Genomic DNA, 18,288 nt, shown 5'->3' with positions numbered 1-18,288 from the left:
ATCGAAACTACAGGGTTAGCAGGTTTTATGCAGAATAAGATGGAGACACAGGGAGGGCATCTGACACTTTATAATACTGTTACCTCCTCAAAAAACAGACCTGGGGTTGTGTTTTGTGTTTTTATTTTGTTTCACAATTGTTTGAGTAACAATTTATTATTAGTCTGTCTACATCTCCAAAGCTCAAAATGCTCTGTTCCACCTTGTGATGTCATGAAGTGGCAGTTTTCAAGTTAACAGCTCATTTTACCCTTAGTTCAGCAGAGATTGGCATTTTCAGGTCTGAAATTATCCAAATGATTCTAGTGAAGGTGTGTGGAGTTTAAAAACACAGTGGAGCATTTCCTCCATTATCACATGACATCACAAGGTGGAACAGAGTGTTTTCAGTTTGAGAGAAGAACTCAGCCTAAATATGTAGTGTTTGTGTGTTAAACGTGTGAATGAAACAAAACACAACTCCACGTATGTTTGTGATGAGGAAATGACATTAGAAGAGAGATCAGAAAATCAGGCGTAATAGGGGAACTTTAACAATTTTGGTTGAATTGACAAGTGGGTCAGAGTATCTTTCATTATTTTTTTATTTTTTCAGCTTTAAATGAATAAATTAAATTTCCATAGTTGTAATCAGTTGTAATCTTTATCTGGATTATACAGACGTTAAAACACATATGAAAATACCTTTTTATAGCAAAGGCCTTGCTATTTTTAAATCAAAATGTGGAAAAAAAACATCTTATTTTTATTAATAATACACTTTATCCATAGATAGCCTTCAGCCGCCTTATTCAACCTTTATTTGGTCAAAAATATATTTTTAAAAAGTCTCACTGTACAATATAAATAATTGTTTGACTTATCAAGCATTCTGTCGCAGACTAGTCCACTACTAAAATAATGGTTAGTTTCAGCCCTAGTCTCACAAACATTTCAAAATCTCTTTTCCAAGCAAGATACAAGTTTTCAATAATGGGGGAGACCACCACACCCAAAATAATCTAAAAAGTCACAAGGAGAACATTCAAAGCCCACACAGAAGAGACACTTGGTCTAGAAATCAAACCCAGATCCATCTCATTGCAAGGAAGTAGTTCTAACCACTATGCCACCATGCAATCCTCAGGATACTGGGGTTTCAGTTGCGATAATGATCTAATTGACAATATGCAGAAGGCCTTTTCGGGCTGGTTATACAAACATTGCCTGAATGATGTCTCTGTATCTGAGCCATAGTCTGTGTAAAGAAGTGGACTAAGTTAGTGTGACGTCACCCACAGCGTTCCCCTCCAACCAAATGAAGCTCATCAAGGCTAGCAGTTACAGGGACCAATTTGGAGCCCAGTTCCATATCTGGAATTCTGACCACGAGTATCATAGCAACCAAAGAGCCAATCCGGAGCCAGGCTGTTGAAGGTAACGCCCCTTCCCGCCTGCACTGGTAGTTTAGCAGTGAGTGAACGCTTAGCAATGCTGTCAATTAAACCTGTGGCCAACACAAGCGGGAGCAACTTCTGGAAAAGAAGGCACCTGATTTGTTTGTTATTAATGTTCATACCTTGCGTTATAGACACAATGGCAAAATAAAAACACAATACAAACATTTTAAGACCAAAATGACGAGTCTGATAGCAGCAGTTCCAGAGAAAGGGGCCACAATTTTTCAATAGAAAGTGAATTGCAGTCGATGGAGCCCATGATCACTTCATATTTGGAACAGTCTATGGTCGTCAAGATATGATTCAAGATTTTTTTCTCATTGTCATGGAAAACAACAAAATTTGGTTTGGAGCATCAAAGACTGCAGAGTTTTGATGTAAAGTGCAACAAAAAGGTGCAAGAGCTCATCCCATAATAACTCCATAAATAACCCCAGTGTAAACATGAGCACAATAATCACATGTGATAAACAGGAGCAGTTGTAGCAGCAGCACAAAGGCCAGATCAAATGTGTTTATTCCAGAGATGCACGTGAAAGGAGGAGCTCATTGGTCACATTTATCATATCATCATATTTTTTCTCCTTTCTTTTTCCTCATAAGCAACCATTGTTGTTTTGATATAGACTGATGCGTGTCCCTGATTGGCTAATCCACCTGTCAATCACATCAATCTGAACTCTGGGAGATTCACAGATGATTGTATTGAACTGGAGAAGTGTCCATTCTGGATCCTAGGAAATTAGCTGCAAGTTCTACTTCCATTTCTCACATCTGATCTCTTTCATTTTTAGAGCAGTCTCCACAGTAAGAGCTGAAAGATGAGGTATTCTGTAAAATTGACTTTTTGGAGCTTTCTCCCATGTTCTAACACTGTTCCTTCATCAAAAATATGTTTGAACAGTTTTAGATGTCATTCGTGAATGTTTAAGTAATCTAGCGATCTCTCCCGGGCCCTATTCAAACCCTCCTTACGGGTAGCTGCAAGATTCTGTACAAGGCTCCACCCACAAGCCTAAGTCACCCATGCTCCCACAGGACAATTCTCCATAAATATACAAAACATGCTGATGATGCAGCTGATTGTGCTGTGATAGTGCTCCGAAGGGGGGGCGACTTAGCATTGAGAGCAAAGAGAGGAAGGGCTCAGAGCATCAAAAATGAAAGTGAAACTTGCAACATGTTAATATGCTGTTTTTGGTGAATATAGTATTTTCAAAACAGTAAAATACCCCATAGAAGTAAAATACCCCCTCTTTAATACCCCATAGAAGTGAAGTACCCTCGCTTTAAGTCACTGTATGGTTTAACTGTAGCACAGTTAAAACTTACAGTGACACAATCATATTATATAGCACAATTTCTATTCCCATATTGCAGTATATCACCAACATAAATATATAAATGTTTGTGCATAAGAAAAGAATTTGATCAGAGATTCAACCCCCCTGTCCCCATGTCAGAGTAGATGCTTGTGAATGAAACGGAGCTCTAAGGCAGATTCTAGGACCACGGCATGAGCAAAAATGTCTCCATGAAATGTGTGTGAGGGGGTGAATCAAAGACTATGTAGAGCAGGGAAAGCGCAGAGCGGGATCGACCGGATACAGGCCGCACCCAGGGGCCTCACACTGCAGGGTCAGATCTGAACATGTGTCAAACCAGAGAAAGACTGAAAACTGCAGCCTGGAGAAAAAAAACACAACAGGAAATAGTGTGAACCAAAAACTGAAATTTGGTGATTTGAAAAGATCAGTTGGGAAATAGGAATTTTAATTAATTCTGTTTTGTCAAGGTCAACAGCCAGACACAGAAAAATCCAGTCTCCAGTTGTTAACTATTCCCTGCACGTTTTATGAGGCCAGTTTTTTTTATAGCCGTCAGTCTATAATAATAAATTTTGTGTCATTATAAAAATTTAAATATATATTAAATCTATATAAATCTATATTAAAACATAAATTCAAGAATTAAACTGGGAAAACTAGGAGCCATTGCAAAAAATAAATAAAAATCTATCTATTTTTGCCGTGGTCTTGAAATTGTGGTATGTACCGTTGGTGGTGCAGGTACATGGGCTGATTTGGTGCAATCTGCAGTGTGGTCGCAGAAAGTATAAAGAACTGGACTAAGTGAGTGTGACATCACCCATAGCGTTCGGCTCCAATCAGATGAAGCTCACTGAGGCTAGCAGTTATAGGGGACAATTTGGAGCCAAGTTTCATATTAGGATTTCTGAGAGCGATTATCATAGCAACCAAAGAGCCAATCCAGAGTGAGGCTGTTGACGGTAACGCCCCTTTCGCAGGGAACGGGCGCTTAGCAAAGCTGTCAATCAAAGCAGTTGCTAACACTGGCGAGAGCAACCTGAGGGAAAGAAGGCACTGTCTCTTATTAATGTTCATATCTTGATTTACAAACACAATAGCGAAATAAAAACCCCAGGATCATGTAGAGCAGGTTAATATGAACATTTAAGACCAAAATGACGAGTCTGGCAGCAGCAGTTACAGAGAGAGGGGCCACAGTTTTTCAATGTCAATTGGAGTCGATGGAGCTGGGAGTGCGCCCATGAGCACTTCGTATTTGGAATGCGCTGGTTAGCAGGTTAGCTGTGTTCATTTATATAAAAGAGGGTATGAGTGTGGTATGTTTTTATTTAGAGTCAAATCCATTCTTTTTTCCCTTGGGTTAATCATTTTATATTGTCATGTTGGCCTTGTCTCATTTCAGACCAGCCTAATCCTAATTTACATCTGATACAGTCTAGGTTTAGATCTGGTGGTGTTCAGAAAGCCAAATATTATATTAATTATACTAAAAAGGAGTCTTTTTCCGACATTACAATCAATACATATTTACAGGTAAGCAGTTATTTCCAAGACTCCATAGTTTATAGTCAGTAGTAAGCCATAGGGATGCAACAGTGCTACTTCGTCTTGATAAAATATGCATTTTGGTATGTGTTTTTTTAAGGCCTAAATCATATTGATATAGTTACCTTCTAACCCTAAATCAGTCCTATTGTGCTTGTGTCTCTATAGTTCTAATCTCTGATGCCTCATTCATTATATCATAATTCGCAAATTTTAAATCACAATATTCACCTAAAACAATTCCGCTGACTTCCACGTTGGAAAACTGCGTTGTCCAATGGGAGCTGGCTTCGTCATCACAACAAAGCGCCGCATGCTGTCAGCACCCCCTATGCATAGCTGCACATCAGACTAGAGCAGCACATTTTTAAAAATTTGTACAAAATGACTACATGACGCTGCAGATTCCTACAAGTATCACTGATTAAGAAAATAAAACTGGAGAAGGAAGTGTGTACGTTATAGTGGGCGCGTGCGTCACAGTGGGCGTGTACAGGTGGAGGTGAAAACAGGGCCTGATCGGAAAAATCAAGTCTTAAAAATAAGTGATTGAAGTTGTATTTATGAGTGATTAGTGATTTGTGCATGTTTGAGTAATCTTTAGAGGCTCAATGAGAAGAAACAGCTAGAACATGGTTAAAACCTCTGAAAAGTCCAGTTTGCAGAATAGGTCTGATTAAGATCTCTTCACATGTCATATCTGCTTTAACTAAAATCTTAAATCTAACCTGTCGTGTGAACTTTAATGGCTAAACTTTACCAACACAATTCTAACATTACACAAGCATTTCTAGGACACTGCATCATTGAAGGAAAAAATCCAGTCCACCACACCCAAAATCTGGACTCCATTTCAGACGTGTACACCACAAAGGCCCACGCTCAGAACTACACAGGTACATAGTATTGTTCTTGATGTTTGAAATGTGCTCGTTGTTTGTTTCATTTGCATTTCCAAACCCGGAGAAGCCAGTGTTCCTCTGCACCTGCGTCTGGGGCTGCAGTTGGTGCTAATTCCCTCGTCAGGTCCATAAAACAACTGTTTGTCCTCAGGCTGCTGCATTAAGATCAGCAGGACTGAACCTCTCCCAGCTCATAGTAAACACGAGGAGACAGAGGTTTAAAACAAGCTGTGAACATGTCAAATCAAAACAGACTAGAAGGCCTATAGTTTAAAAACAGAGCTGGAGAAAAGCCTGTCACCATAATTGCGATATCAACTTCAACATATGAACGCTGGACCAATAGGTTTTTGGGGTCAATATTTATCGCGTGTACATTTTGCAAGTAGTAGTAGTAGTAGTATAAAGAGCTGGACATAGTAGAGAGTCAGTTGGTAGTGGTGGATGTAGTGCTACTACTACCACAACTAATAGTGGTCCATAGTAATGGAAGTATTAGAAATGAGGTTCATGTGTTTTGAGATTCAGGTGTGGTGGTGGCGGCAACAGCGGCGGCGGCAGCAGCAGCAGTGAATGAGTGTAGGTATTATTGTGAGTTTCATATATCAGACTTGGAATAATATATTTTTTGGGTCAATATTTATCATGTGTACTTCTTCTTTGCACTACTATTTTTGTCTATATGATCAGAGTTAAGCTGTAAAAGTTTGAATTAATAATGTCTCTGACTCAATACAGATGCAAACCTAACAACTTAAAATTCTCCTGTTTACCATATTTTCCGGACTATAAGTCACACTTTCTTTCATTGCTGACTTACAGTATACTCAGATGTGACTTATATATTTTAATAATTTTACATATAATTTCACATCTTGGTTATTGTCACAATGACAACTGTGTGAGGGAGCTCTGGTCTTGTGTACCAGTATGACAGCCACATGGAAGCGGCGCTTCATCTACTTCCGGAGTTGGCGAGTTGTTCAGAAACGACACCGAGGATGAAGAATTCAATGGATTTAGTGATTTGGAGTGAGATCCAGAGTAAATTTGTTAGCTTGTTTTTTATGCTTTAGTTATGTGATTAACAGTTAATATCTTATGTTAACATACCAGACATGTATACAGTTCACTGTCTATGTGTTACGTTAGCCTGTTGTTCTCCATTTTATTGTTATTATTATAACTTGCCTTTTAAGATAAAATGTTTGTTCTTGGATTTTGTAAAATAAATTTCCCCCAAAAATGCGACTTTTTTATTATTACGGATTTTTTACTCTGGAGCGACGTATAATCCGGAAAATACGGTATTTACTGCAGCTCATGATTTTTAACAATATTGTAGATTTAGAATAGTTTTGTGTGGTTTAAATCTGGTCTTTGATTTTTGTGTCAGTGGCATAAAATAGTTTCATGCCACTGACACCGACAATATCGCAGTAAGGGGCATGACCTTCAACAGCCTCGCTCCGGATTGGTTGCCATGATACTTGCAGTCAGAATTCCAATTATGGATTTACTTATATATATATATATATATATATATATTTTATATACTAAGATATAATGCTATAATTCATTTGACTGGAGCTAATCGCTATGGGTGACGTTAATGAGCAACAGTTAATGAGATACACACCAGCAATCCTATGTTATGGTAGATTATTACTACATTATTTAAATATTTGAAAAAAAAAAAAAAAAAGTAACTGTCTCTTGTTTGATGGATAAGGAACAAAAACAAAGCCAGGAATCAGCTGTGAAGTTTCTGGTTGGACCTGGAAGTCACATCATCAAATCATAATTCTATAGCTTCTGAAAGTATAGCACCATTGTTCAACCCCAAAGATGTGATTGTTGTCAGTTGTATACAGCAAGTTTGTGGAGCCAATTCCAAATAATGATAAGGTTCAAGATTTGGGAGTGATTTCAATTTCGATATTTCTTTCAAAAACATTAAATCCCCCTGCTTCATTGGAAATTATAGCGTTTAATTCTAGAATGTGAAAGCAACTTTAATCATGTGGAGGAGTGATACTGACAAAATGGACTTTTTCTTGCCATATTTTGGAATCCTTAAAATTATTTTATAGAAATGACTAATTTGCCTCAAAAGAAGCATGGATTTGAAGTAAAAGTCAAGCTCTGTCACAAATACACAGATAAGCCGGAGCCGCAAATGGAGGGCGGCCATATTGACGGAGCGATCGAAGGTCTGTCTGCTCTGGGCCTGAGAGGAGAGAAGTGTCTAGACTCTGAATCTGTGCAAAGAACTGCACTCAATAGTTCAGCCTGCTCCAGAAACTGTTACCTGCCAAGTCTGAAGTGAACAGAAACAAGAATGTGAAAGATTGTATTTGATTTACTGGCTGGACATGTTCATTAAAAAAAAAAAAAAAAACACTATGTATTCTTGATTAACTATAAACTATAATTTTATGACTATAAAATATAAACAACTACCTGGAAAAAGTGAATTATGGATAATATTGTGAAGGGAATAATATCGCAAGGTTGTTTTACTCACGTGTTCACAATCTTACAGGGGCTAGCAGTTATAGGGGCCAATGTGGAGTCGAGTTCTGACCTTGAGAATCATAGCAACCAAAGAGCTAATTCCGGGGCCAGGATGTTGACGGTAATGTCCCTTAGCAACAGGTTTGATTGACGGTGTTGCTAACGCTAGTGGGAGCGACCTCGGGGAAAGAAGGCACCTGATTTGTCTGTTATTAATGTTCATATGTCTTGATTTACAGACAAAATAGTGAAATAAAAGCACCAGGATCATGTAGAATGGGTTAATACGAATATTTTAAGACTAAAGTGACAAGGCTGACAGCAGCAGTTACAGAGAGAGGCAACTGTGTTTCTGTAGAAAGTGAAATGGAGTCGATGGAGCTGGAAGCGCTCCCATGCTCACTTTCTATTTGGAACACGGTGGCTAGGAGGTTAGCTATGTCCATTTATATATAGAACCTATGGTCCCATTCCCCCTTTTTACCATACATAACATAAGAAGACGTTTTAATTAGGATGTGCCGATACAGCTTCTTCTGTTCCGATGCCAATTTTGATACTATGGTTATAAGCATCACCCAAAACCCAAGCAACACAACTAAAATAAGACACAACTGATCCAAATGTGTTCTGTAGTGTTAGAAGTAACTATAGAAGAACTTAGTATAAATACAAATTCAAACACTCTGAGACTTTCTAGGGAGACTGATCAGTGAATAGTCAAATCAATTCATACCGACTGAACCAATATGTGGGAGGTGGTTGATGGTTACTGATAAACGGTCACACACACATTAACACACCAGTTTACACAGACAAGGGTGGTGACTAGGGATGGGACGATATACGATAATATTGTTAATTGCGATTAAAAAAAGTCCGCAATTAATCGTTCGTGGCATTTTTTTATAATCGTGATCATCGTGTACGATTATAATCGCCTTTACGGCACCACACTGCCTCATGTTTGCAGTTTCAATACAATGTTTAGATGTTAGTTTGTGGTGTTTGCCCACTCTGACATAGCAATGACACTTGTAGCGTCTGTGCTTATCTCTGTCTGAACTATATTCTGTCAGATTTCAACAATAAACAAAGTTTATCCGTAACTCTCCACAGGAACGTACCCGTGCGCACAGATGAGATGCTAATGTGTGTACATCTTATATTTTTACCTACAATAATGCAAACTGCAAAATAAAACACCACCTTTTAAACAATAGACAAATTAAGTCTAATTCATACAGCTGAACAAAAATGTGCCAGAGCGCATGGTCCGAATGCGCACTATGTGCACAGAAGCAATGGTAACGATTATACACTGTATATTTTACCTACAATTAAGTCAATAGCAGAATAAACCACGCTTACCGATCGAGAACAGCATCCAATCCATCAAAAAATAAGATCCTTTACTCCTGAGTACACTTTACTCTTTGCCATGAACCACTCCGGGTCCGAGATGCCTCTAGTTTAACTTGTACAAACATCCACCGTGTCCTCGATCACGTACTCCCTTTGGTTTGTCCGTTTCGTCATGTTTAAAACGCAAAACAACAGTGCGTAAAATGCGCCATTATGCACACATTTCTGCATCCACTCGTTTCCCAATTCACCAAAGTGCCTTAATTTAAAAAAAATTAAGTGTTCGTCAAGGACTGGTCCATTTCGACAGCATGGCATTGAGGAGTACACATTTTCTTCCGGGTACGTCTGTTTACGGAAAACCATGGCATGTGATACGTCATCCTGTCCCACTGCTCATTGGCTGTAAGGGGAAAACGTCACTAAATGTGTGTAATGTAATTGGTTGATTCTACAAGGGGAAGAGTGGGGCATAAACTTTCAGTCATCTGTAGCACTGATTCGCTGTCTGCGGCTCCAGTAACCCACAACCCCCACCTTATTGGCCAACACTGGTGTCAATCACAAGCTAACACGTGTGTTTAGCACTGGGGAACAAAGTTGGCGCTGTCAGAAGTTTATTATGCCTGAAATCGACAAAAGAAATGCAAAGAAGTGACGGAGCAGATTTCATATTTGGAGTACTTTCCTGCAGCAGATTGGACATGGAGGATCTTATTTTGTGGACATAATTTCTTGACTGGATTATATTCTCTGGACCTTTACGGAACAAAAGAGACCAATTTTGTGTGAATATGTTGATGTTTGACAGAACCAGAGCGCTCAATGGTAAGTGAAGTCCAGATTCACACTTTGTGACTTTTCTGTAAAAACATCTTTCCTGTCAGCACTGTGGTGATTACAGGTGAAAATGGTTTGCATAACCAGACAGAAAGACAAGCGCCGCAGCTTTCATTTGATGTGTAGATTGTTTGTGCGGGTGACATAGAAGTGTATGTACATTGCTGTAAAGTTGTAAAGTAGGCCCGGCCGCCGGAACGTTAACAGGTTAATAATTATCGCGATAATATCGTTAATCGCGATTATTTTGGCCACGATAATCGTGAGTCTAAAATTTAATATCGTCCCATCCCTAGTGGTGACGTGGGTTAAGTGTCTTGCCCAAGGACACAACAGCAGCATTCATCTGTGGGAGCTGGAATCACATCGCCAACCTGTGGGGCAGTAGATCTGACTACTCAACCCAATAATGTTTTTATCTCAAGAGCGGAATTCAAACTATCAACATTCGGATTGGAGGGCAAACTACAGACTGAGTCACTGTCCCGATTTCCAATCCAATGAATGTTTTCAGGATCGTCGCCAATTTCTGATACAAAATACCTCATTGGCGCATCCCACCTTTTGATATTACAAGACCAGTGTATGTTTTTGTGTGGGTTAAACGAGGATACTCACTTGCATGTTTATCAGCCAGAGCGATGAGTGTGCTGGAGATGTCTCTACGTCGATAAAAACACACCACTTTGGCCTCCACGTTTCCATTGGCGGTCTGAAAAAAAAATAAATAAATAAATAAACACATAAAAAAAAGAGAGGAGACAAGCGGCGTTACCACGGAAACAGGGAGCCGCATGCCGGGCACCAAAACGCACCAAAACAGACAAGTTTAGCACCGGCATTAATGAGGGAATACAAAGAGTGGGGCGAGGTTTAACTTTGCACCAGACAGAAAGAGACAGCCCCGAATCATGGTCTAAGAAGAAGGACAAAACAAGTCTGTGATGGTGTGGTTTTTATACCATCTGGGAAAAAAATCTAAATGCGTTTTTTTCTGTAAGTATTGTAATTGTGATTGGATTAATGATTTATGTTTTAATAAGTAAGATTTTATTCAAAGTAAAATTTTTAAACACATCCAGAATAAGACGCCATGGAGACACAGGGAGGGTGTCTGACAGACACACACCCCCACCCCCCCCACACACACACCCACCCCCACACACACAGGGAGGGAATCTGACACACACACACACACACACACACAGGGAGGGCATCTGACACACAGGGACATTTCAACAAAATTGCTTTGTCAATTCAAATATCAATTTTTGATGTAGATTAATCCTGCAGTTCTAATACTTTGGGTGCATTTCAGTTTCAGACAGACAGCATGTTAACATATTACGAATGAGCAAAATGAATACAATGTTGGTCATATATGGATTTATGAAGATTGTAAATACAAAACAGTTTTGTTTTTTCCAAATAAAATAAAGGTTTAATTAATTATATATATATATACATATATATATATACACACACACACATACATACACACACACACACACCCCTACATACAGACAGACACACACATATCTACACATATATACATACACACACTCAGATCTAGAAAATTTTCCAATGTAAAACTGTTCATCTCTTTTTTAAAGAAAACTGAGATCCAGTCATGGACTGTATATATAAATTGACATAGCTAATGCGCTAACTGCTGCAGTCCAAAGAGGAAGTGATCATGGGCGTGCTTCCGGCTCCCTCGACTCCAGTTCACTGTCTATTGAAAAACGGTGGCCCCTCTCTCTGCAACTGCTGCTGTCAGACTCGTCATTTTGGTCTTAAAATGTTTGTTTTAACCCACTCTACATGATCCTTGGGTTTTTATTTTGCCACTTTGTCCGTGATTCAATATTTGAAGACTAATAACAGACAAATCAGGCGCCTTCTTTCCACAAGGTTGCACCCGTTAGCACTAGCAACAGGTTTGATTGACAGCGCTGCTAAGCACCCTCTCCCTGCTAAATTCGTGGTGTGGGTGGTGCAGCCTTGCTCCAGATTGGCTCTTTGGTTGCTATGATACTCGCGGCCGGAATCACGTCCAGATTGGCCCTTATAACTACTAGCCTTGATGAGCTTCATTTGAATGGAGCCGAACGCTGTGGGTGACATCACTCTTACTTAGTCCACTTCTTTACACAGTCTGTGAATCCAACTGTTTCAAATTATCAATGATCAGTTTGGGTCTTTTTAAAGCAGAGATCTACAGCCAATCGTCTGTCAGATAAAGCCTGTGGTTTGGCGCAGAACTCAGACGTTCAGGAAATAATTTCACTATTTTTGGCACAGATTAAAAGTCTTGGTTATGTTCATGAATTAAAGTTGAAAGGTATGTTAGTGTGTTTTTAATTAGAGAATAGTGATCACTCAACACAAGGTAAAAACATACACATTTATAGTTTATGAATGTATGTTTTGGCTCATACTTGAATGTTAAAAGTCTGTGGTCTCACCTTGTTAAGCTCCTCTATCCTCCTGATCAGCAGCGGGTTACTGGACGAGTTTTCAAAATAAACATAATCTGTGAAAGAGAGAAAGAGAGAGAAAGGGATAGAGGGGGATAGAGGGGCGGAGTAAGAGAATGAGAGAAAAACAGTAAGAGAGAGAACAAAAAAGGAGAAAGAGAAAGAAAAGGGGGGGACAAGAGAAAAACAGGGGTAAAGACAGGTCAAAAATGGAGAGGGAGAAGCAAAGATGAAAGGAGAGAAAAGAGAGCAGAGAGAGAGGGAAGAAGGAGAGAAAGAAAGATGGAGGGGCAACGGGGAAAAAGACAGGGGGAAAGAGTGAGAAAGAGGGGAGCAGAAAGAAAAAGGGAGGGGGGAAGAGACGGAGAGAAAGAAAAATAAATTAGTCAGTTTCACAAAATGGTGTAAAAATACAGTATATTTCCTGTTGGCCTAGATGCCTGTGATGGGTCCAGACCTCCTCGCGCGAGGAGGTCTGGACCCGGCCTAATTTAGGCCGAGTCCAGACCTCCACGCCCGCGCGGGACTCGCTTAGGCCGAGTCCAGACCTCCACGCCCGCGCGGGACTCGCTTAGGCCGAGTCCAGACCTCCACGCCCGCGCGAGCCTCGCTTAGGCCGAGTCCAGACCTCCACGCCCGCGCGGGACTCGCTTAGGCCGAGTCCAGACCTCCACGCCCGCGCGGGACTCGCTTAGGCCGAGTCCAGACCTCCGCGCCCGCGCAAGCCTCGTTTAGGCCGAGTCCAGACCTCCACGCCCGCGCGGGACTCGCTTAGGCCGAGTCCAGACCTCCACGCCCGCGCGGGACTCGCTTAGGCCGAGTCCAGACCTCCTCAGGCGGGACTCGCTTAGGCCGAGTCCAGACCTCCTCAGGCGGGACTCGCTTAGGCCGAGTCCAGACCTCCTCAGGCGGGACTCGCTTAGGCCGAGTCCAGACCTCCTCACGCGGGACACGTTTAGGCCGAGTTCATTCACTGTTTCTGGAGGTCTCACTCTGCACTGATAAAGTTAGTACAAGTCAAGCAGAGACGGGGAAAATACCAGTAATGCCATCGACAATATTGAAAGTGAAACGCTGCCACAGCTGTTGTAATGGAACCTATGAGGAGAGGTGATGTAATTTTTAAACTGGAAATGCTGGAATATTATGAATAAAAATAATCAGGAGAGCGTGTGTTGATGAATGAATAACAAATTTAAAGTAACACAATCAAACCCAGAACAGTAAAAATAATGCGGCATTTACAAAATCACCAAACATTAACTGGAATTTAAGACCATTCAAATGTGCTCTAAACAGAAAAATACACAGCAGGAAATTATGGATATTTTTAGAACAGAGAATCATTTCACATTTTAAATCAGCCATATTGTGCTTCTGCTTGTGACACCCGCGGATCATTATGTTATAATGTGCACATTTCAAATCACTATATTCATCTAAAACGACGTAATAAAAGAAACAAGTCCGCTGACTTCCGTGTTAGAAAACTGCGGTGCCCAATGGGAGCTGACGTTGCCGTAAACGTCATCACAACAAAGCAACGCTAGCGAGAAGCCCTTTTTTTTCATTTGTACCAAAATGACTACGCAATGCTCCCGAACCTTACAAGAATCACCAATTAAGAAAATAAAACTAGAGAAGGAAGTGCATACATCACTGTGGGGGTGTACGTCACAGTGGTCAGAATAGGTCTGATTCAAAACAAATCTTGAATTAAAGAGTCTGCTATCTGCTTTACGAAGTGGAGATGTTTTTGGAATGTTCTAGAGTATATGGTATTAAATATATATCCATGGAGCAAGCAAGCATGCAACACTAAAGCCAAGTTACAGGTCAGATCTGTGGAGGAGACCCCACTCACAGTAAAAGTGTATGTTAGAGCAAGAAGTAAAGTATTAACACATGTAATTAAATAAGCAAGATATATTTATATTTAATCTCCCGCCGCCACCACCACCAGAAAAGTGCCTGATTAAAACATGTACAGCTAATTTAATTAGCTATTAGGACTTAGATATTAGCAATTAGATATTAGCACATTTTACATAAGACTCAAATGGAGACAATGGCATATTTAGATGTTGATGCTTTTGAGATTTCGTAATTTCAATCCAACCATTCAAACTGATTTTGATTCACTGGTGATTAACCTGGCAGCCCTACAGTGCAGCCTTCCCTCTTTGCCTTTGTGCTAATGCTAATCTAGTGCTGTGCTGTAGGCCCGTAGTTAGCTGCGTTTGGCTCTGCTCCATCTCCGCGGGGCTTATCCCTCAGTGGGACGTCCCGAGGCTCCTGAGGCTGAAGGGAGCCTGCCTCAGTCTCTGCTCCCCCTCTCAGTTCTCTGCCTACCCTTCAAAGATTCATCTGCTGTACAAGACTAAGAAAGCTTAAAGAAAATATATACTTATAATATTTAAAAGTCAAATAAATCTACATTCACAATAAAAACAACAAAAAAAATCTAATTGCATCTAGTTTTTCCCAGTTTGACCTTTTGGCGAAGTGTATTATTTTACTTCCTGGTTAGACATGGGCAGAGGATGTGACATGGTTAGTGCTAATAGTCAGGTCAGGAGGGACGGAAGTGATTACACTGCTCTGGTTACCACAGTAACATGTTAGCTTCTGTTGCTATCTGTTGCTGATATTTTTAACAATGTTTTACTTACACTTGACTTACAAATATCGTTTTATGTTTGTACTTGTAAAATTACACTTTCACGAGTTTTGAGACATTTGTTGCACTAAGTTTGTCTCAAAACGATTTGTAAGCACTACGGCTGATTTGAACCTGAAGACAGCAGGGGGCAGGACTAGAGGGGACCGGGATTGCTGTGGCAACGGCTAAACTGGTTTATATACAGTAAAGGAGCTAACCTGAATTCAGACAGTACATCACCTTTATGTGATATTGATGTGCATTATTAACCTTATTTTAATAAGTTGTATACCAAGGTAAATTGCATTGATAACACTTTTGTAGCCACACTGGGTTTAACAAGTTTTTCAGAAAAGGAGATGTTACCATTAGTTAGCGACTTATACTAGCGGGCTTTTCTGGCTTTTTCCTGCTAATAAGGCTGGTGTGGCATTACAAGTGGTTACAAACATTGGCTCCTACATTTTTAGCAACAACGCCACGCCGATTCCTAAAGGCACAGACTACACATTGAGCATTGAGTTTAACAATGTCAAGGCATGACATACATTTGAGTTAATTTCATCATTCAGCATCTAGGCAAACAAATATACACTTCTAAGTTGTGTCTTCTTTCAGTGCAGCTGCCTGAGCCCCGCACCTGACCCATGACCTGAACAAAGCTGAGCCAGGAGTCTCGCTACACTGCTGGTGATGCACCTTGAGTGCAACGGCCTGGTTTCCCCTCATGGTTCACTGATTCACATAGAGTACACCAGCGCGTCAGACACCAACTCACTGGCCTAAGAAGCCCTAGGACCGTGCACTGTGAACGTGTAAATTGGGATGTGCGTCTTGGGTAATGCGCTCCAAGTTTTCACTCTAAGCTCTTATGTTTCAGTTAATCTGTGGTTGTATGTTTCAGGTCATCTGTGGTTGCTCTGATTGCAACAGTGGAGCTGCTGGCACTGATGTGGGTGTGACTGCTGTTTTGTCTTTTGATTTATGTTTTCTGAACCATTTCCATATATCCTGATATGTATAAGTTGTGGATCATGGACTGTGCAGGCAAGGGGGGGGGGGGTCCAGCATTTTTTATGAATGTAAAGAAGGAAATAATTAATGTACGGGTCTAATGTATTGCAATGCTATATTATGTGGAGCCTGTTCTGTAATAAGTGTCTTTAGGAATCCTTTCTCCAGGTTAACTGGAATGGTGTTGTTGCTAAAAATGTAACATCTAATGTTTGTAACCACTCGTAATGCCACACTAGCTTTATTAGCAGGAAAAAGTCAGGGAGATGTCTGCCAGCGTAAGGTGCTAACTAATGCTAGCATGTCATTTTTTGAAAAACTTGTTCACACTTTTGTAGCCACACTGGCTTTATCTACGCAATTTACCTTGGTATACAACTTATTCATCAAGTAAATAAATAAATAAATAATAAATACATTATTTATTTATTCATTTAATGAACAAGAATAGATTTATACTTTGTTGATCCCATGCACAAATTGGAAATACTGTACAATTTTTCTAGTATGATTCACGCCCTTTTTTTCTGTGACAGTCGTGCGATTCACGCTAAGCCGTGCTCTTTTATGCTACGACAGTCATGTGATTCATGCTAAGCCCCACCCTTTTTCTCAAGGGGGACCAGGTCCCTCGTGTGAAAGTCAGATGACTTACCAGATGAGCTCGCCAGCTAGCACATACATATACTGTTAAAAGTCCGGTAGACCACATTACCCATGTGGTCTACCGGACTAATACTGTAGTTCAAGAAGGCCTATGGCCCGCGAGTTCAGTGCAGTGTTATTATGGTGTTATACATATAAACCAAAACGTAAGCTCTATAACAGGTTTTAAAAAGGTTAATAACTTGGAATTGAGTTCCATATTTGGAATTCTGACCACGAGTATCATAGCAACCAAAGAGCCAATTTGGAGAGAGGCTGTTAAAACTAACGCACCTTCCCGCCCGTACCGCTGGTTTAACAGGGAGTGAGCACTTAGCAACACTGTCAATCAAGTTTATTTTGAAAACTGTGTGTCCCAGAGAGAGGGGACACAGTTTTTCAATGTAAAGTGAATTGGAGCCAGAGTCAATGATCACTACCTATTTGGAATGCAGCGTCTATCGGTTAGCTATGTCCATCTATATACATTCTATGATTAAAATTGTCAGAAAAGTAATCTGCTCCATGTGTGTTGTAAATTGCATTTTGGATCAAATTGAGTGGGACTGCGAGCCATCCTGTGTTGCACATTGGCAGTAAAGTGCTCATTTTATTTTTATCGTCGTTTCATCACACTGATTTTTGTCCAATTGACATTTACACCTCATTAATACAAATATTTTATACATTTTTGCTAATTTACATTCCTTAAACTCTGCAATTTTATTTATTTACTTTTTTAGAGTTTACAGAAGAGCAGAAGCTAATTAGCCAAAAATCTAAAATTCAATCTGACATTGTGTGCAGTTTACAGAGACGATGTGATCTCGTGTTCATGTCCCCGCCCACACACAGTTCCTGTGGCTCAGAATATTGTAAAAATCTGGTTTGTTTTTGTTGTCTTTGAGGAGAGGGCAAACCTCTGACTCTAAACAGTACAGTCTCATATTCCTGCGTTTCCATTGGTTTGCAGTGTACACCCACACGCTGCTCAGGGTCAGGGGCAGAGGACACACTACCTCCAGATCAAATTCAAACCAAGAAAACAATACAGGAAGAAATACAGAGACATAATGTACAGTTTTTATTTCTGTAATAACAACAATAATGTATTTGATTTATCTAGCGCTTTTTGAACCGGCACATTTGGGATACCCAATCTCTCAGTTTCCTGAAGATGTGAGACAGGCCTCTACTTTGACAATGTTTAAATCCACAGTTAAATCAACAGTTCTTGTTTAGCTGTATGACTTTTTTTTCATTTATTTATTTATATAATATTAATAATAATATTTATTATTAGTAGTAGTATATTAATTATAATAAAGAGACTCTTTTTAGACAATAGAATATAATTTTCAACACAAAATTACAATTACCATGTGGTCTAATACTGGTTTTGATAAAGCTAGACGGACTATCCTGTTTGTGTAATGTTTTTAGTCTTGATACTTGTTCATATGTGTATGTCAAGACTAGTGGGAACACTCCACACATCAAAAACAAAATTTAAAGAAGAGGTTGCATATAAAAATATAGGGCCTGTAG

The 18,288-nt window shown here is 39.9% G+C and overlaps 1 protein-coding gene across 1 annotated transcript in view; it reads right to left on the bottom strand.

Moving 5' to 3' along the window:
- The window catches only part of mta1 (metastasis associated 1), an 81,138-nt gene that overhangs the window by 49,409 nt on the left and 13,441 nt on the right, over nucleotides 1-18,288 (bottom strand). Inside the window, exons 2-3 of the mRNA XM_033988281.2 lie at nucleotides 12,408-12,475; nucleotides 10,558-10,651 (exon numbers count right to left, since the gene is read on the bottom strand). Of these exons, the coding sequence (XP_033844172.1) occupies nucleotides 10,558-10,651; nucleotides 12,408-12,475 (162 nt within the window). The remainder of the gene's footprint in view (nucleotides 1-10,557; nucleotides 10,652-12,407; nucleotides 12,476-18,288) is intronic.

Source organism: Periophthalmus magnuspinnatus, chromosome 22 (assembly GCF_009829125.3).
Source record: "Periophthalmus magnuspinnatus isolate fPerMag1 chromosome 22, fPerMag1.2.pri, whole genome shotgun sequence".
Lineage (NCBI taxonomy): Eukaryota > Metazoa > Chordata > Actinopteri > Gobiiformes > Gobiidae > Periophthalmus > Periophthalmus magnuspinnatus.
Note: the sequence above shows the minus strand (reverse complement) of the source record. Positions and strands in the feature narration are given on the sequence as shown.